The sequence below is a fragment of the Micromys minutus genome, assembly GCF_963924665.1.
Source record: "Micromys minutus genome assembly, chromosome: 27".
Taxonomy (NCBI): Eukaryota; Metazoa; Chordata; class Mammalia; order Rodentia; family Muridae; genus Micromys; species Micromys minutus.
The window spans coordinates 9,524,645-9,545,112 of record NC_137962.1 but is presented as its reverse complement, the minus strand read 5'-3'; the positions used below and the strand labels follow the sequence as shown (position 1 = coordinate 9,545,112).

The following is a 20,468-nucleotide window of genomic DNA, read 5'->3' as shown; positions in this document are numbered from 1 at the left end:
GCCCACTTTCTGGGTACCCATCTTTGCATCTGAGGAGACTAAAGTACGGAGAGTCATTGAGGCAGTCTGAGATGTTTTTATGTCCTAGGTACCTAGTATATTTATTACATCAAAATGTGAGTTTCTAACCAATGTCTGAAAACCCAGCATAGCATGGCACTTTCTGCACAGAGTTCTTCTGTTACATGGTAGCTTCTAGAAGAATACTGAAAACAGCCTGCCTCTCTGATGGTGGGGAGACGAAGAGAATTATAGTATCCCCGGCCACATTGGATAAAATACTACAAATGAGGGTGATACTCATAAACAGCAAATACACACAGCATATGAGTACCATGAAAAGCCAGTTCTGAGTGTAGGGGAGCCCTCTGGGGTTCTGAGCATGTGCAGACACAAGTATTAGTTTACTCAAATGGAAGTTATGAACATGATGTGGGTTGGTTCATTACCCAAAAGCCAAGTTTCCTTTACAAATACACAGAAGTGTTTAGAATTATGGATCTATTACGATGTTGCTTGTCCATTATAGGTACATAGTCTTAGGGAAGGAAGCGACAAAGGAGAGCATACCAAGACCCGGAATATTCATCACTGAAGTTGAGTGTGTGCCTGTTGCTTATGAGCACTGACTTGGAGAGAGGTCTGGTCTCATGGGCAGGAGGGGTTGTCAAACTATAGAGGCAAAGATGTCCTGTGCACTATTCCTTTGATAAGGACCTAAGAGCCAAAGCTCCGTCCATCATAAAGGGGTATGTTTGTCTAAAAAAGCTGGAATATTCTCAGACTTAAAAAGATAAATCTTTTCTCTGGTTCTAGCCAGAGCTCAGAGGCAAATATAAATCCCCTTATACTTCTGTAACTTTAACAAAATGTTGATTAGACCAGTCTTTTCCCCAGCTTCTTACTTTCTTTCCTCACCTTGACTTCTCCATGATTTCCACTAACTTCCCCTCTCATGTTCTAGGCATATACAAAGAAATAAGGAAGGTGAAAACCAACATGCTTAAAGAAATGAAGACAAAAACCCTAGAGTGGGGGTGAGTTTATGCATCTCTGAGTTTAGGCTCAGATTCAACTACCCCAGACTTAGGGAGATTTCAGATGAAGCCCTGTGGAGTCTGGATGGCAGCTCCCAGCCCTGTTTACATAGTACCATCCATGCCTCTGGCTACCTTGCAACACTCTCTACACCATTAGGTTCTCTAATTCTTCCATGGACAGTCCTTCAGAAACCTAACCTGCAACCTATACGTCAATAAATTAACAGTGTGTTTACTCTCTCCTGGGCTGAGGCAGGTAGTCTTTAGGAGAGAGCCAGACACAGCATAACAAGGCCCACAGTCAAATTGCCACCATAGGTGGTTTAGAAGGTGACTAGATAGATGATCTGCCTGTGAGGACTTTCCCACAGTCTTCTGTATTCTAGTTATGTTGATGCTTCAGTACATGTTAAAGGTGTCAGGACTCTTTCCACAGAACAACAGATGTACTAGGGCATGTTAGGTGAGGCTTACTAAGCAAGCAGAGCAAGTATGGTAATTAATGATAAGGCTGATAAAAGAGAAATTTAACTCACATCTCTAAAACCACGATAAGGGCCCTAGCAATGCTTCCTGTTCTACAGGGCTCTGCTTGAAGCTTCGGGTAAGACCAGACCATGGCCATAAAGACAATGAACCATCTAAAGGAACCAGAATAGCTACTTCTTATCACAACATGGCTCCTAAGTTTCTAATCAAGTTGATATAGTAAGTAAGGGTTTTTCCTCAAAAGGAAAACCTACAACAGACAAGTTCAAGCACATATGAGGACCTCAAGGGCATTGGGAAGAACTATTCCTGGGTCCCAGGATCTCCAAGACTCTCTAAGATCTCTAAGCTACCAAATCTTTCCCTCCCAAATATATTTTCAACCACCTGCTCAAAAAGGAATCATCCCTGACTCTCCTCTCTTGCTCTTCTAGATGTTTTTTCCCAGCATTCCAAAGTTCTGTGTGATAGACATGCCTCCAGCACAGCTCCATCTCCCAAGCTCTATCCCCTCGTCTTCCTGGAGCCAGCATCATCTCCCTCAGAACCTGGAACTCAGGCTGCAATCCCATTATCCACTCTGATCTTTCCTACGGGGTCATTCTGTTTAAAGTCAGGTGATCTGGTGGTGTTTATGCAGTGCTGTGCCAAGTCAAATCCTCACCCTGTTTCCAGGCCTTAAAATATGTAAGGCCGTGTCAAATACATACAGAGTAAATTACCCATTGCTTATCTGAAACCCAACTACAACTGGCTGTCCTATATTATTTCTAGCAACCCCAGTTGATCTGAGTCTGTTCCATGTGGATTCCACAGCTCCTTCCACTGGCCCGAAGGAGTCACTGGGCCTGGGACAGCCAGATCTACATAGTGACAAAAAAATCCTGATTACCCCTGGCTTTTCAATAATCAACCACCCAATCATTCCCATGACCTTTCTGGGCAGAATTTGTTCAAAGATATGCTTATGAGAGGGAGGGAGGAAGGGAGGGAGGGAGGTAGGGAGGGAGGGAGGGAGAGAGAGAGAGAGAGAGAGAGAGAGAGAGAGAGAGAGAGAGAGAGAGAGAGAGAGAGAGAGAATTCCATTTCAGAAGTGAGATCTTTTGTTTGCTTTAACAATGACTGCTTGATTCTTAACTTTTGTGTTTAACTATACTGCCCTCTTGTGGCATTGATGTGAACTGATCCTCAATCTCAACTTGCTGCTCTGTAAAGGTCTATACCCACCAAATCTCTAAACTGGGGTTGACTTAATGTGTGGAGGACTCTGTGCCTTCGGCTGTGTGAGAAGAGAACATAATCATATAAATACAGACAAGTGACAATTTTTTATACACACCTAAAGCCTAGTATGCTTCCCCAGAGTGAATTCTTTAAAGCCTTCCAGAGAACACTTTCTAATTATGTCTACATTAAATCTGAAATTCATAAACCTTCTTAGATACAGTTAGCATCCAGCTGGATGTGAACTGAGGATGTCTAGATTGTAAGAATAGATGAGCATTTGGCGAGCTGGACTGCCTGATGGTCCCACGCTCCAGTTAAGCTAATCTGTAGTTGCCAGGGGAGGGGGAATCTAACCTACATTTTCTAAAACTGGGTGAAGCATGAGGATTCCCTGCAGGTGATCAAGTTGGAATGATACATATTCTCAGTGGTTTCATAAGTGAAGTCTCAGGAGAGCTTAAGCTTGGCCCAGTAAATAGAGCACACACTTCCATTCCCCAGTAGAGAACAGCGAGGAGGCTAAATTCTGGGAAGGTAAATGATCAGGTCACCTTGCAAAGTAGTGGCAGATGAAAACTGCAGTTGACAGAGGCAAAGGCTATGTGGGCAGGATTGTACTAGAAACAGAAAAAGCTGGCAGGAGTCGGGTGGCCAAACTCTGAGGGACCCAGGACACAGAAGGGTTTGGTACAAAGCAAATCGTTCAAAGCTACCTTCTTGACCACACAATAATGCATACAACCTTCACCTCAGCATGGTACAATAAAAATGCCAAGCTTCTAAAGTATTATGCAACTCAGATCAAGTTCGTCTGTGGGACCAGCACTTGGGGCATGGTCTGTGACCTCTCTGGCACAACACATGGGAACATTCTTTCTCACACAGAAACTGGATGGCAGCCACATGGAGGCTCAGGTTCTCCCACAGAATCCACAGCAGTGTTCACACAGACTGGTGCTCTCTCTCTCTCTCTCTCTCTCTCTCTCTCTCTCTCTCTCTCTCTCTCTCTCTCTCTCTCTCTCTCCCTCTCTCCCTCCCTCCCTCCCTCTCTCTCTTTCTCTTTCTTTCTTCCTCTCTCTTCTTTCTCTCTTTCCCTTTCTTTCTATTTCTCTTTCTTTCTTTTTCTCTCTTTCTTTCTATTCAGAATGATCTGATATTATCTAAAGTCTGCATGGCCCTTCACAATCATTGGGTGCTCTAGGATACCCAAATACCATCTGGATATTTGGGTCAGAGTATATAGATGCCTCTCGTTTTACATTTGCAGATAGAACCTACAGAAGTGCGTGCTTGTAATGGGCTCTTTCCCTTTGATGAGGATCCTTCCCATGCTTTCACCGCAGCCCCTGTCTCCAAGTGGCTGTTGACAACTATGTGATCCTCCACATCACCCTCTGCTTTGGGTTCCATCCAGACCTAGCATACTCATCTGATTGTAGGATCATATGTGTGTACATATAAAGAAACTTTTTGCTATTTGCTTTAATAATTAAATTCTGCACATACACTGCCTGTTTGGATCGAATTAGTATAACCCTGTTCAAGTCGACTTCTCCAGCTCTGGTGCCTTATTTGTGCAATACAAATATATACAGCATATTACATTTAATCAGCTGTTCTCCCTGTTCCATGAGCAGTCACTTTTCTCCTCAGTTCTCTGCTAGGATGGAGAACAGTGTAACAAACACCAGGATATGCAGTTCTCCGCACCGTGGGGTTATCATTTGCATGGTGGGCAGGTGAGGCAGAGAGTACATGTAGGTCATTATTTGAGTGAGGATGGCCCCCATAGGCTCATAGATTTGATTACCAGAGAATGGCACTATCAAAGGATTAGGAGGTGTGGCCTTGTTGGAGGAAGTAGGTCACTGGGTTTGGGGATTCAAAAGTCCCTGCGTTTCTCCCTCCCTCCCTCCCCTCCTCCTTTCCTCCCTCCCTCCCTTCCTCCCTCTCTCCCTTCCTCCCTCCCTTCCCCCTTCCCCTACCTACAGATAAGGACATAGCTCTCAGTCACTGCTCCAGCACCTGCCTACATTCCACTATCTTTCCCACCATGATGAAAATGGACCAAACTTCTGAAACTGTAAGCCAGCCTCCAATTAAATGCCTTCTTTTATATGAGTTGCCCTGGTCAGGGTGTCTCTTCATGGAAACAGAACACTAAGACCATGTAAATGTAATTTCAATAGCTATTCCCAGGTGGCTTTGTTAAAAGTGTTCCTGACAGGCTGAACTTGCCTGCCAACGACAAATGAGGGCATGTGACATATGTCACTCCCAGATTCAGATGCAAACATAATCTTGCAGAACCAATGGCTCCCTAAATGACACCCTTAGGATCAGTGCCCTTACCTGTTGTAGTTGTGAATCAGATCAAAAACCATCATGTCTGTGGTGTTGACAAACTTGCACTGGACTGGCATAAACTCCCCATCTGCAGTGCACTGGGGCGGAGATTTGTCTCCTACTCCATGGAGGAGACGGCGGTTTCTTATCTCACAGCTCCTTGGACCTAAACATTTTCATGCAATGCTGTTCAGTTCTTATGCATGGATAGGCACTGATGTTACAATTGTGACCCATGGAAGCCCACCAGTGCCCCAAATAGGTTGAAGTTGAAGTATTTGTTGAAATTGTGTTTGGGCTTAGCAGTTGTCAACCAGGAAAAAGGGATCTATGGAATGACCAAAGGTATGCAGCTGCCTCTGTGACATATTTACTCTCCCTCAAAGGCCAGACATTCTGTGCTGTGTGTGAGGCAGGTGGTTTGTGGGGAGTCAAAATAGCCCACCCAGGGATTCTGGTGCCCATGACAGTGACACTTACACCACGTTGGCCTCCCCCGCTGGCGGGTGCCATACACCTCCATCCCCTCTGTGTCTACACACCAGCATTGAGCTTGCTGCAGGTCACACTGCACTGGTGCATAGCTCCCCGAATCCTGGCACTGAGGAAGGTAGGGAGCATCTGTGCTGTTGATGTAGCTGCTCACCAGGATCCGTTGCTTGTGAAGCTGGCAGAAGGACAGACCTGAGGCACAAAGAGAAGCATCTGAGGAGGACTTTTGAGGCACACACTGCATCAGGATTTAGCCCAGGAGGACCTTTCTCCCGATGAACACTCAGCCTTCAGAAGGCTCTGACATCTTGAGAACTGGGGTCATAGTGAGATGGCTCTCACTAGTGCCCTGGCTCTATAGAGAAGCTCCCAGTAGGGTCAATAGAGTGTCTGAATCAGGATTTCTTTGTGGGCTGCCTGTGTTGCCTGGAAAGTTGCTTCACTTCTCTGCATGTCTCTCCCTCTCTATGGATGAGAAGACAGCTGCCTTCCTCAGGATGTGGGAGGAAAAGCCACTCTGTGTTTACTCTTATGGAATGTCTACCATGCGCCAAGCTTATCTCATTGCAAATCCTAACATGGGTGAGGAGGGGTCTCTGCTCAGTTTGGAGATTGGGATTGGGTGTGGGTAAATCAGAGAGAACAGGTGACTTTGGTTAAGGTCATGATGTCAGAGAATATGAAGGCCATTAAGGATCTCAAATTTGCCGTGCTGGTCACATAAAACCAAAGACTCAGATAAAGCTATCACCTACCCACTAAAAAACAGCATCTGTTTTAGTTTTGCTTTTACCATAAGCTAAAACTTTGCTGAGAGCTGACCTTGGTTGGAACCCCTTAACATCTACTGGTTGTAATTCACTCAGTGCTGGACACAGTAGCTGGCTCATGGGAAGCACTCGCTAGCTACTGGCTAGGCTTAAGTGTCCCATAATGGTGTTTATAGTGGTCTTCAGGAAACTGCATCTTCTGTGTATTCAGTGCTGAGGAGCAAGCAGCACTTAGGGAGGTGTGCCCAATTCACTTACTTAAGCCTAGCGCTTGTCCCTAGATGTGAGGTGCCCCAGTACAATGGGCCCTGTTCCACTGGGTGCCCTTTGGTTACTTACAAGCTGTTGGCCTCCCCAGCTGCCTGCTGCCAGGTACTTCTCTGCCATCAGAATCCACACACCAGCAAGATTTGCCATCATTTCGGCACTGGACTGTCCTGAAGAGAGAAATATCATGTGACACCATAATGCCTTTCTGAAGCCACATTTAGGCTCCAGCTCAGTGAGGCCAGAAGTCACACAGGACAACCAGAGTTGTGATCAAATAAGGCCATAGAGTAAGGTCCTAGGGCAGGAAAGGCAACAATGAGAGTGGCTTTGGCTGGAAGCTGGCCAGGGAGACAGAAGGTCTTCCTATCGACAAGGCAGGCCTGAAGCTTCCGACAGAAACATATCCAAGGGTGGCAAAGAGAAAGACATACGTTTTAACTCCTCCCTCACAACCTGGAATCCCAAGGGATTCTGACTAGATTTAGCCTGCAGATTGGTCCAACAGGAAGCTTGGGTAAGATACTGAAGCAGGGAGAATAGTCCATAGTTAGAGATGAGGACTCTGCTTGTGACTGCACAGCAGAGAGGATAAGGACTCTTGCTCCATAGAGAAGAGGAATATAGATAGATCATAGCCTCACTTCAGGGAGAAATGCAGTCCCAGGACCTACAATTTGTCAGGATTCCTGCAAAAGCCCCTTTCAAAGAAGAGTTTCCTGAAAATAAAGGGCCTAGCAGCCCAGGCAAGCTATAAAAACAGGGTTGACTAAGTAACAGGCAGTTCCTGCTTTGCCCTACCAGAAAGTTGGGGAACTCTCAGAGCACCCTTCCCTCTATCTAGGCTTTACTAAAAGGTCTTACATACTATGTTGCAAAGCAATTAAGATAAAGTTTCAGCAGGAATTGAGGGAAAGGCCCCCAATGGGGAGTCTCTCCAACAAAGTATCTATTATGGGAAGATAGAGAAGGAGTCCTTCCCCCAACAAGTGACAGTGTAGCTCAGGAATCTGAGGAACGTGATGGATATAATTGGGGATTACAGGGACATGGTAGATTACAGGGACAAAATGTGAGAGGCTCATCAGGGTACTGTAAGACCCCGGAGCTCCTAATAAAGCCAGTCTTACTGGAAACTTCCATCTTCTGAGCACTGTGGAACATATTCATCCTGCTTCAGAAAGGCTTTCTCCCTTTGCAGCTCACAGGGGCGGAGTGGCTGTGCATCTACTTGGTACTCTGTGTGAAGGGAAGCAACACATGAGAAGGGTGCAGGCCTGGAACCTCCCCTCCCCCTAGAACACAGCCTTTACTTTCCCAGTCTTACTGACTATTATTATTTCTATTCCCAGTATAGAATTAGTTCATTTGATCATCTGTACTTTCCTGGAAGGTTATGGGAATATTTTCCTTCTCCCAGCTTATCACTACTCTCAACTTCTAGCTCTGGGACCTCGCACAATTCAGCTCACCTCTCTGAACCTCTTTCATCTGAACAGCAAAGAGCAAATATCCAGCCTCTGGGCATTTGTGAGGTTGGATGAGATCAGGCATGTTTAAGGGCCCTGGCCAGAGCCTGGCTGAACCACGATTAAAAACTCCCTCCTCAAACTCAGGCTTAGAACTTACCAAAGATGTTGGCTGCTACGAGGCAGGCTAAGCTCAACAAAGTAGAGACCCACAAGATGAGGGCCATCGTCCTGTCCCCTGCTGAGATGAGGGGTAGGATCAGTGTCCCATCCGAGTCCAGTCATCAGGGAGCCTTTATAGCACAGAGCTCTACTGTTCAAGAACACTTGACAGGGCAGTGGCTCACTTGGTTTCCTCTGCCAGTCACAGGAACTCTCTCTACTTAAGTCTGTTCCCACTAAGAATACTTGAGTGATCAGTAGGGTGACCTCTCCAGGCTATGGGGGACAAGAAATGTGATACTGGCATTAAAATTTCTCTTTACAGGCAAATGCCAGGGCTCTGTACCCTTAGGGGTGATAGAGTTAGATCATAAAAGTATGAAAGATAAAATACCTTCTCTTCCTCCTGATTCCGTCTCCTCCTCCTCTCCCTTCCTCTTCCTTCCTTCCTTCCTTCCTTCCTTCCTTCCTTCCTTCCTTCAGTATTGCTTTAGAACTTAACAGCTTTAGGCACTATTCTAGAAAATGAAGCCATGGCAGAAAACAAAGCAAAAATTTGCCTCTCATTAATATTGAATGCAGAATCGTCCTAAAGAAACCCAAGTATACCTCACATACCTATTCTCACATGCATGAGCACACATGCACATGTGCACACCTTTCTCTAGTCCCACCCCTTTCTGGTGACTAAATCCTGCCAAGCCAAGCTAGCAGAAGCAGGAAGTGGAATTCTCTTACACATAAGGCCACATGTCCCTGCATGATCAGGATCAGCTTTTCTCCTTCCCAGATGCCCCTGCACAATCTATGAAAATTATCTTTATTCCCGAACTCCACTTCCTTCTTGTAAACAAAGCTGAGAAGACAGTGGCCACACATGCCTACTTGACTGCAGGATCTCTTTAAGGGAGCAAACAAAGAATTGAGGAAGGTGGCTCATCCTCGCCATCATCATTGCTGTAATTTTCTCAATGTGCAGAGGGGATCATTGTGTGGTGTAACAACAAATACACAGAACACAAGGCAGGGGCCAGTGAATAATAATGTCTCATGGGTGGAGTGGAGGAGGGGCATATCAGAATCTTAAGAATGGTGTCCTTAGAAAAAGGAACCAATATTGTGGGAAGAGGACCAGTCTCCCACTGTGCAGACACCAAGGGTTCACTCTGCAGTGGATATAGACCAATGGGAGATATTGGAGAGACCAGACAGGTTAACTATGGATTTCACAGTAGTTGACATAAATGTCTGAAATTGACAACTATTTGAGCTGGCTTGGGCTGCCATCACAGAGTATTGTGGGCATAGTGGCTTACACAATGGCCAAGCTTCTTCTCGGAATTCTGGGGTCTGAAAGACTGGAATGAAGGTGTCAGGGTTCGTTTCTGAGGCTCCTCTCAGTGGCTTATGGGTACCTGACCATCTCTATCTTTGTGTAATATTTCCTTTCTGTATGTCTGAGTCCCAGTCTCTCCTCCTGAAAACACCAGTTTGGTTATTGTGTCAAGACCCTGTCTCCAAATATTTGCAGAATAAATTTGAATATGGGGCTCACAAATCACGCCCAAATACCTAAACATGTTCTTGTCACGAGACAAACTGAGTGTACAGTTAAGTCAGGTAAAAACCCTGCTCCTTGCCGCCTCCCTGGGTAACTACACTTTGGGGGTTTTTCCGTCAGCCCCTAGCCTCCACACAGGGCTTGTCTACACAGCTCAGATCTCCTTTCCCTGGACCAGTTTTGTTTAGATATTTCCCACACTGATGGTTAGCTGTGACTGCCAGCCGGAGATCCTTCCTATTTGTCTCTCTTCATAGTGATTCCTTCACATCCTGACAGGCTCCACCACCCCCCTACCTTGTTTCTTGAACCCTCCCCTTTCTTCATCTCTGGATTCTCGCAGCTATAGCCTAGCAAATCAGAAGATCAGCTACCAGGAGCTCATGCAATCTCCTTTACTAGCTGCAGAGATAGTCACAGAGATTGTCAGAAAATGCACACCTCACTGCCACGCATATCGACTCACTCTCAGGTGCTCAGGAGACCCAAGTACACCTTAGAAAATTGGAGGGAAAGCAACTATCTAAGACAGTTTCCTAAAAGAGATGGGTTTTGTTTTGTTTTAATACACAAGCAAGTCCCAGGTGCCAGGAAAGCAAGAGACTCCCAGGACCCAGCAGGGATGAGATTAGCTGAAATGCCCAAAAAAGGGGAGGGAGAACCTGTAAAGACCATATCAGAAAAAGATGTTTCAAGGAACTGTGTTGTATATCCTGGAACTCGGGAGGAAAAATTCCCTATGGCCAGAGCCTGCTGTCCACTCTGTAAGGGCCCTGGTGACCCGTTGGTCTGATGGCCACGAGCACCTTTTCTGTAGAGCGGCATATCCATCTCTGTGAGTCCAGCATAATTTCATTTGTGGATTTTTCAAACCAGATGTGTCTTAGCAAGTTGAACATAGTGGTGAAAAGGTTTGTCACAGACCCACTGCTCCCCCTGCTTCTCCCCATGCCCCAGGTTAGCCAAGGCAGGCTGAGTGCTTAGTCACTGTGTCTGGCTCTAACCCTGGGAAGCAGTGAAGTGTAGGTGACAGTGCCTGATCCTTGCTGAGGTGTCTTTGCTCCAGTGAATCTGGTACTTTAGGACTTTTGCGTAAAACCCATGAAACAGGATAAAGAGGCTCTGAGGGAGAGGGACAGGTGCTCTATGTCCAGATTCACTTGAGAGATCACTGAACTGGGGAGTGTGAGCTCAGCATTGGACAGAATAGTGTGGGCTTTCGTCTACATCAGAGCTGTTCCGTCCCACCAGAAGAGGGCTTCTTTCTACCTAAGCAGTAGAGCAGAGCAGGACCTTCAGTACCCCCATGTGAAGCTGTCTCCTCATGTGACTCAGCTTCTCACCTCTATGGTACCTTTCTCCACCAAGACTTAGAACATGTCTTCCACAGTAACCCCATCAGCTTCCGTGCACTAAGCTCTCCATCACTCTAGTAGAGGGCTTCTTCTCGTTGGCACAGGAACTCCTGGGTTCTGAATGCAGCAGCTTTTCCCCCTTTGTCTCATTCTTTCCCTAATATAGGGCCTCTGTGCACAATTAGATAAGTTGATGCTATGAAGAAAAATGAAGTCGTGGTACATGGGGAGGAACATTGCAAATGGAACATCACACACCTTTACTTCCGAGTCCACTGATGCCTGTAACCTTTATAGGGAACTGCTTACTAGTCCTCTCTTCCCTACTTCAGTCTGTCACAGAATTGCTATAGCTGGGACTATGCTCCCTATAGGGGCAGCTTTTACCTCTTTCCCACACACCCACCCTGAACTCAACACCACATACTTCCTTCTCTTCTTCTCAGGAGGTAGAACTCCCATGCCCAGAGTCTGTTGCTCACAGACTCTTTTGTACTTAATTTCTATATCCAGAAAGATGGAGAAGAAACAGTTTTCTCTATCCTTCCTAATAGTGGCTTGAGCTGTAGACATCACCTGTGCACAAACATAAGAGGATACAGAAAAGTAGAGGGATCAAGGAAGAAGACTAGCCACCAACCTTAGGACCAGGGGAGTATGTGGCGGCAACCCCTCTCAGGTTTTAATTTCAATCTCACATAAAAATCTTACAAATGACAAATGCCATTAGAAACAGATAAAACTTGAACAACCAACCAGAAAAGCCTCCAAAAGCCAAAATTCCAAGAATAAGGGCCAGTATGGCAAGACAGAGACTTATAAAAATTAAGCTCTTGGCAACAATATGCATCACAGAAAAACTCCACCCAGCTACTCCTTAGCCATCAAAGGGAGAAGTCAGTACCCTCCCTGGTTCCACCCTTGCTACTCTTTAAGAAGTTCCTCCATGTTCTTATAAATAGATGGGTCTGAGAACACAGGAGGAATCAGGATGCCCACCAGTCAGGCAGTGTGAACTTCCCTTTAGTATCAGTAGATCCCTCAGGAGACCTAGAAGATGTCACTCTCTCCTTCCACCATGGTATTGTCAGAAAAGGATCAAGACCTTTCCCACTTCCTGCAATATCCAGGACACCTCCCTGAGGTGCCAGCTACGACTATGTGGGGAACACTGAGTCTCCTACCAAGGGGGCATTAACAGAAGGGCAGAGAGAGGCTAAACTCTCATGCACAACCTTGCCAGATCACTGAATATTGAAACAAAAAATTTCAGTCTCACCAAACAGTAGAGAGGTTGTGCTCTTCCCCACTACACAGACAGAGGAGTCCTGCTCACAAAGAATTGAATGATTCATTTCCTGCAAGACCACATAGACCAGAAATTTTAAAAATTGTCCATTGTACCAAAAACCAGGAATATCTAACTTGCCTTTAAAAATCAAACATACAATGACTATATGCTGTCACTATTTGAATAATCTCTTAGGGCTATATAATTATAAATGAGTTAATACATATAAAATATACATTATAATGTATAATCTGCAGTAAACACTCAGTAATATTTTTTTTTGCAAATGTAGAGGTATGATTAAAGGTGAATTTTCTTGCCTTCAGCATCTTGATTTCTACTTCCTCTCAGCACTATGAGCTGCAGTGAAGACAAATGTACTGAGCAGTTTTTCTTTCACTGGTCCCATGGGCAGCCAGCCATCTGAATCCATGCTCCGTGATAGCTGCACCTTAGACTGCATGGCTCTGATGTTTTTAAATTCCTACAATTTTCATGCATGGAACCACCCCTGCATCCCTGAGATGAAGCCTGTCAGATCATGTTGGATGATTCTTTAATGTGTTTTTGGATTTGGTTTGGGAGCACTTTATTGAGTCTATTTTATCGATGTTCATATGGGAAATTCGTCTGAAACTCTTGTTCTTTGCTGAGTCTTAGTGTAGCTTAGATATGAGGGTGACTGTGGTCTCTTAGAATGATTTTGACAGAGTCCCTTTTGTTTTGATTTTGTGGGATAGTTTAAGATGTATTTATTAGTATTAGCTATTCTTTGAAAGTCTGGTAGAATTCTGCGCTAAGACCATCTGGCCCAGGGAGTTTTGCTTTTTGTTAAACTGAGATTTTTAATAACTGCTTCTATTTTCTTAGGGGTTTTAGGACTATTCAGATGGTTTTCTTGTTCTTGATTTATCTTTGATAATTAGTATCCACTTAGAAAACCATCCATTGCATTTAGATTTTCCAATTTTGTGTAGTACAGACATTAACTAAGACCTATAGTTTCTTTGAATTTCCTCTGTCTCCATTGTATGTCTCCTTTTTTGTTTTTAATTTTACTAATTTGGGTACTGTCTCTCTGCTTTTTTAGTTTGGCTAAGGGTTTGTCTATCTTGTTCATTTTCTCAAAAAAATAAAAATAAAAACAGCTCTTGGTTTTGTTGACACTTTGTATTGTTCTCTTTGTTTCTAATTGATTGAGTTTGATTATTTCCTCCCATTATGGCTCCTGAGTCTGTTTGCTTCTTTTCTTTCCCCCTAGAGCCTTCAGAGGTAGTTTTAGTTCATCAGTATGAGAACTCTCCAAATTCTTAATGAGGACACTAAATGCAATGAACTTTCCTCTTAATACTGGTTTTATAGTGTCCCATAAATTTGGGTATATGGTGCCCTCGTTTTTATTGAATAATAGAAAGTCTTTCATTTCTCTTTCTTTCTTTCTTTCTTTCTTTCTTTTTTTTTTTTTTTTTTTTTTTTTTTTTTTTTTTTGTATATTCTCTGCATTCACATTGCAGATGTTATCCCCTTTCCTCAATCCAATCCTCTCCCCCTCTTATTGCCTCCATGAAGGTGCTCTCTCTCCCAACCACACTCTTCCACCTCAGCACATTGGCATTCCCCTACACCGGGAAACTGAGCCTTCCATGGAACAAAGGCCTTTCCTCCCATCGATGCCAGAGAATGCTATACTCTTTCCATGTGAATTCATTGGTTGGTGTCTTAGTCCCTGGGAGCTGTTGTGGTTGATGCTGTTGTGTTGTTCTTCCCATGGGGTTCAGAACCTTTCAGCTCCTTCAGTCCTTTCTCTAGCTCCTTCATCAGGGTCCCTGTGTTCAGTCCAATTGTTAACTACAATCACCCTCCTCTGTATCAATATGGCTCTTGCAGAGGCATCTCATTCTTTTGGTAAGGGAAATTTTCTTCTATGATTCAGTTGAAAATATTTTCTGTACCTTTGAACTGGGTTCCTTCTCCTTCCTCTATTTCTATTACTCTTAGATTTGATCTTTTCATGAGTCCCAGATTTCTAGGATGCTTTGTGCCAGGATTATCTCTGGCCACAGTACCTATTTCTTTTATTATGTCTTCAATGTCCAAAATTCTCTCTTTCTTTTTTTTAGTCTTTTTTTATTAATAATTTTATTAGATACTCTCTGAATATACATTTGAAATGTTATCCCCTTCGGCCACTCTACTCCCTTCTCCTTCCCCATCCCCCACTACTTGTCTTCACAAAGGTGCACTAACTCCCAATCACTCCACCTCAGTGCCTTGGCATTCCCCTACATTGGGAAAATGTGCCCTCACTGGACCAAAGGTCTCTTCTCACATTGATGCCAGACACTGCTATTCTCCTCTACATATGCAGCTGGAGTCATGGACCTCTCAGTGCGTGCTAGATGCTTGGCGATCTACTCCATGGGAACTGAGGGGGATTTGGTTGGTCAACAATGTTGTTCTTCCCATGAGGACACAACCCCCTACAGCTTTTTTCTCCCCACACCCTAAAACCATCTCTAGGAACCCCCGTACTTAGTCTGATGGTTAGCTGCAAGCCTGATCAGCTGTATGATTCTGGCAGAACCGCTGAGGAGACACCACTATCTGGTTTCTGCCAGCAAGCACCTCCCAGTATCAGCTATAGTGTTTAGACTTGGTAGCTGCACATGGGGTAGATCCGCAGGTGAGGCAGCCACTGAAAGATCCCCTCATCAATCCCAGCTCTTCCACTTGATCCTGGAACTCCTCCCATGAGTGTTTTGTTCTCCCTTCATAGAAGGACTGAGGTTTCAACATTTTTGTCTTTCTTCTTTTTGAGCTTCCTAAGGTCTGTCAATTGTTTGTTGGGTATTCAGAGCTTTCTGTGGCTAGTAGCCAATTATCAGTGACTGTATACCATGTGTGTTCTTTTGTGACTGGGTTACCACACTCAGGATGATACTCTCTAGTTCCATCCATTTTCCTAGGCATTTCATAAAGTCATTGTTTTTAATAGCTGAGTAATACTCCATTGTGTAAATGTACCACACTTTCTGTATCCATTCTTCTGTTGAAGGACATCTGAGTTCTTTCAAGCTCCTGGACATTATAAACAAGGCTGCTATGAACATGGTGGAGAATGTGTCCTTATTATATGTTGGAACATCTTTGGTGTATATGCCAGGAATGGAGTAGCTGGGTCTTCAGGTAGAACTGTGTCCAATTACGAGGAACTGCCAGACTAATTTCCAGAGTGGTTGTACCAGCTTACAACTCTACCAACAGTGGAGGAGTGTTCCTCTTTCTCCAAATCCTCACCAGCATCTGCTATCATCTGAATTTTTGATCGTAGCTATTCTGACTGGTGTGAGGTGAAATCTCAGGGTTGTTTTGATTTATATTTCCCTGATGACTAGGGGTGTTGAGCATTTCTTGAGGTGCTTCTTGGTCATTTGGTATTCCTCAGTTGAGAATTCTTTGTTTAGCTGTGTACCCCATTTTTTAATATAATTCTTTGATTCTCTGGAGTCTAATTTCTTGAGTTCTTTGTATATATTGGATATTAGTCCTCTATCAGATGTGGGGTTGCTAAAGATCCTTTCCCAGTCTGTTGGCTGCTGTTTTGTTTTCTTGACAGTGTCCTTGGCCTTATAAAAACTTCGCAATTTCAAGAGGTCCCATTTGTTGATTCTTGATATTAAAGCATAGGCCATTGGTGTTCTGTTCAGAAAAAATTCCCCTGTGCCTATATGTTCTAAGTTCTTTCCCACTTTCTCTTCTAATAGTTTCAGTGTACCTGGTTTTATGTGGAGATCTTTGATCCACTTAGACTTGAGCTTTGTACAAGGAGATAAGAAAGGATCTATTTTCATTCTTCTGCATGCTGACTGCCAGTTGAACCAGCACCATTTGTTGAAGAGGCTGTTCTTTTTCCATTGAATGTTTTCAGCTCTTTTGTCAAAGATCAAGTGACCATAGGTGTGAGGGTTCATTTCTGGGTCTTCAATTCTGTTCTGTTGATCTACCTGCCTACCACTGTACCAATACCATGCAGTTTTTAATCACAATTGTTTTGTAATACAACTTGAGGTCAGAAATGATGATTCCTGCAGAAGCTTTTTTTTTTTTTTTTTTTTTTTTTTTTTTTTTGTTTTTGAGAATAGATTTCACTATCCTAGGTTTTTTGTTATTCCAGATTAATTTGCAAATTTCTCTTTTCAACTATATGAAGAATTGAGTTGGAAATTTGTTGGGATTGCATTAAATCTGTAGATTGTTTTGGGAAAATGGCCATTTTTACCATGTTGATCCTTCCAATCCATTAGTATGGGAATCCTTCCATCTTCTAAGATCTTCTTCAATTTTCTTCTTCAAAGATTTGAAGTTCTTGTCATACAGATCTTTCACTTGCTTAGTGAGGGCTACTTTCATATTTTTTTGTGACTATTGTGAAGGGTATTGTTTTCCTAATTTCTTTCTCAGCATAATTTTCCTTTGAGTAGAGGAAGGCTACTGATTTGTTCAAGTTAATTTTATATCCAGCCACTTTGCTGAAATTGTTTATCAGCTGTAGAAGTTCTCCGTTAGAATTTTTGGGGTCACTTAAGTATACTATCATATCTTCAGCATAGTGATATTTTGACTTCTTCCTTTATGATTTGTATCCCTTTGACTCCCTTTTGTATTCTAATTGCCCTGACCAGGACTTCCAGTACTATATTGAATAGGTAGACGGAGAGTGGGCAGCCTTGTCTAGTTTCTGATTTTAGTGGGATTGCTTCAAGTTTCTCACCATTTAATTTGATGTTGTCTACTGATTTGTTGTATATTGCTTTTACTATGTTTAGGTATGGGCCTTGGATTCGTAATCTTTCCAAGACTTTTTAACATGAATGGGTGTTGATTTTTGTCAAATGCTTTCTCAGTATCTAGTGAGGTGATCATGTTTGTTTGTTTTTTTGGGTTTTTTTTTTTTTTTTTTTTTTTTGAGATTGTTTATATGGAGGATTTCATTGATGGATTTCCCTATATTGAAGATTCCGTGCTCCCTGGGATGAAGCCTACTTGATCATGGTGAATGATCATTTTGATGTGTTATTGAATTCGATTTGCAAGAATTTTATTGAGTGATTTTGAATCAATGTTCATGAATGAAATTGGTTTAAAGTTCTCTTTCTTTTTAATGTCTTTGTGTGGTTTAGGTATGAGCATAGTTGTGGCTTTGAAGATGAGTTGGGTAGTGTTCCTTGTTTCTATTTTGTGGAAGAATTTGGAGAGTATTGGTATTAGGTATTCTATGAATGTCTGATAGAATTCTGCACTGAACTCAACTGGTCCTGGGCTTTGTTTGGGAGGCTTTTGACGACTGCTTCTAGTTTTTTAGGTGTTGTGGAACTGTTTAGATGGTTTATCTGATCTTGATTTAACTTTGGTGTCTGGTATCTATCTAGAAAATTGTCCACTTCCTCTAGATTTTCCAGTTTTGTTGAGTATAGGCTTTTGTAGTAGGATATGATAATTTCTTGAATTTCCTTAGTTTCTGTTGTTATATCTCTCCTTTCATTTCTGATTTTGTTAATTTGGATACTCTCTGTGCTAGTTAGTCTCGCTAAAGTTTTATCAATCGTGTTGATTTTCTCAAAAAAACCAGCTCCTGGTTTTGTTGATTTTTTTTTTAGTTCTTTTTGCTTCTATTTGATTGATTTCTTCTCTGAGTTTGATTATTTCCTGATGTCTATTCCTCTTGAGTTTATCTGCTTCCTTTTGTTTTAGAGCTTTCAGCTGTGCTGTCAAGCAGCTAGTGTATGCTCTCTCCAGTTTCTTTTTGGAGAAACTCGGAGCTATGCATTTCCCTCTTAGCACTGCTTTCATTGAATCTCATAGGTTTGGGTATGTTGTGCTTTCATTTTCATTAAATTCTAAAAAACAAAAAAACAAAAAACAAAAAAAAAAAAAACAAAAAACCCCCAAAAAACAAAAAACAAAATTTCTTTATTTCTTGCTTGACCATGTTATCATTGATTAGCACATTGTTCAGCTTCCATGTGTATGTGGGCTTTTTGTTGTTTTTGTTCTTAATAAAGACCAACCTTAGTCCATGGTGATCTCATAGAATGCATGGGGGTATATTGATCTTCTTATATCTGTTGAGGCTTGTTTTGTGACAGTACTGTGAGGTGATGAGAAGGTATATTCTTTTGTTTTAGGATGAAATATTCTGTAAATGTTGGTTGATTCCAATTGGTTCATAACCTCCGCTAGTTTCACTGTTTCTCTTTTCAGTTTCTTCTTCCATGATCTGTCCATTGATGAGAGCAGGGTGTTGAAGTCTCCCACTACTATTGTGTGTGATGCAATATATGCTTTGAGCTTTAGTAGAGTTTCTTTTATGAACGTGTGTGCCCTTGTATTTGGAGCATAGAATTTCAGGACTGAGAATTTATCGTGATATATTTTTCCTGTGATGAATATAAAGTGTCCTTCCTTATCTTTTTTGATAACCTTTGGTTGAAAATCTATTTTATTCAATATTAGAATGGCTATTCCAGCTTGTTTCTTGGATCTATGTGCTTGGAAGGTTTTTTTTCCCTAGTCTTTTACTCTGAGGTAGTGTCTGTCTGTCTTTGAAATGAGTTTCCTGTGTGTAGCAAAATGCTGGATCCTGTTTATGTATCCAGTCTGATAGTATATGCCTTTTTATTAGGAAATTGAATCCATTAATGTTAAGAGATATTAAGGAAGAGTGATTGTTGTTTCCTGTTATTTTTGTTGTTAGAGGTAGAATTATGTTTGTGTGCTTTTATTCTTTTGGTTTTCTTACATTATTGTCATCCTTTTTCTAGGTTGTAGTTTCCCTCGTTTTGGATTTTCCATCTATTATCCTTTGTAGAGATGGATTTGTGGTCAGATATCATGTAAAGTTGGTTTTGTCTTGAAATATTTTGGTTTCTCTATCTATGGTAATTGAGAGTTTTGTTGGATACAGTAACCTGGGCTGGCATTTATGTTTTCTTAGAGTCTGTATGATGTCTGTCCAGGATCTTCTTGCTTTCATAGTCTCTGTTGAGAAGTCTAGTGTAATTCTGATTGGTCTGCATTTATATGTTTCTTGTCCTTTTTCCCCTTACTGCTTTTAGGGTTTTTTTTTTTTTTTTTTTTTTTGCTTTGTTTTGAACATTTGGTGTTTTGACTATTATATGTCAGAAAGAATTTCTTTCATGGTCCTATCTATTTGGTGTTCTGTAGGCTTCTTGCATGTTCATTGTCATTTCATTTTTAAAGGTAGAAAAGTTTTCTTCTATGATTTTGTTGAAGATATTTACTGTGCCTTTTAGTTGATATTCTTTGCCCTCATCTACACCTATTATTCTTAAGTTTCGTCTTCTCATTGTGTCCTGGATCTCCTGGACATTTTGGGTTAGGAGGTTTTTGATTTTTGCATTTTCTCTTATTGTTGTGTCTATGTTTTCTATGTTGTCTTCTGCCCCTGAGATCCTCTCTTCCATCTCTTACAGTCTGTTCCTGATGCTTGCATCTGAGTCCTGATCTCTTTCTTAGGTTTTCTATCTCCAGGGTTGTCTCTTTTGTGATTCATTTATTGTTTCTATTTCCATTTTCAATTCCTTCGCCTGTTTGGTTGTGTTTTCCTGTAGTTCTTTGAGTGATTTCTCCTGGTTTTCCTGTAATTGCTTAAGGGATTTATTCATGCATAAAATATGATTTTTAAGTCTAAATCCTGTTTTTCTGGTGTGTTGGGAAATCCAGTACTTGCTGTTGTGGGAGAACTGGGTTCTGATGTTTCCAGGTTGTCTTGGTTTCCATTGCTTAGTTATGTGCACTTTTCTCTTGCCATTTTGTTATCTTTGATTATAGGTAATCTTGTTGTCTCTGAGTGGAGCTTGTCTCTCCTGTGTTTCTAAGGGCATGTGGGCTCTTTGGAATCCAGGAGATTGCTCCTGGCTGTTTGGCTTTTTGCCAGTAGGCAGTGAGTTCTGATGGTAGTGACTGGGTTCTGTCACTG

The 20,468-nt window shown here is 42.4% G+C and overlaps 1 protein-coding gene across 1 annotated transcript in view; it reads right to left on the bottom strand.

The window, feature by feature from the left end:
• The window catches only part of TG (thyroglobulin), a gene marked incomplete at both ends in the record, with an annotated part of 179,405 nt that extends 171,078 nt beyond the window's left edge, over positions 1-8,327 (bottom strand). Inside the window, 5 exons of the mRNA XM_080939317.1 lie at positions 5,109-5,268; positions 5,583-5,786; positions 6,704-6,801; positions 7,762-7,870; positions 8,261-8,327. Coding sequence (XP_080795443.1) covers positions 5,109-5,268; positions 5,583-5,786; positions 6,704-6,801; positions 7,762-7,870; positions 8,261-8,327 — 638 coding nt within the window. The remainder of the gene's footprint in view (positions 1-5,108; positions 5,269-5,582; positions 5,787-6,703; positions 6,802-7,761; positions 7,871-8,260) is intronic.
• Positions 8,328-20,468: the final 12,141 nt, after the last annotated feature.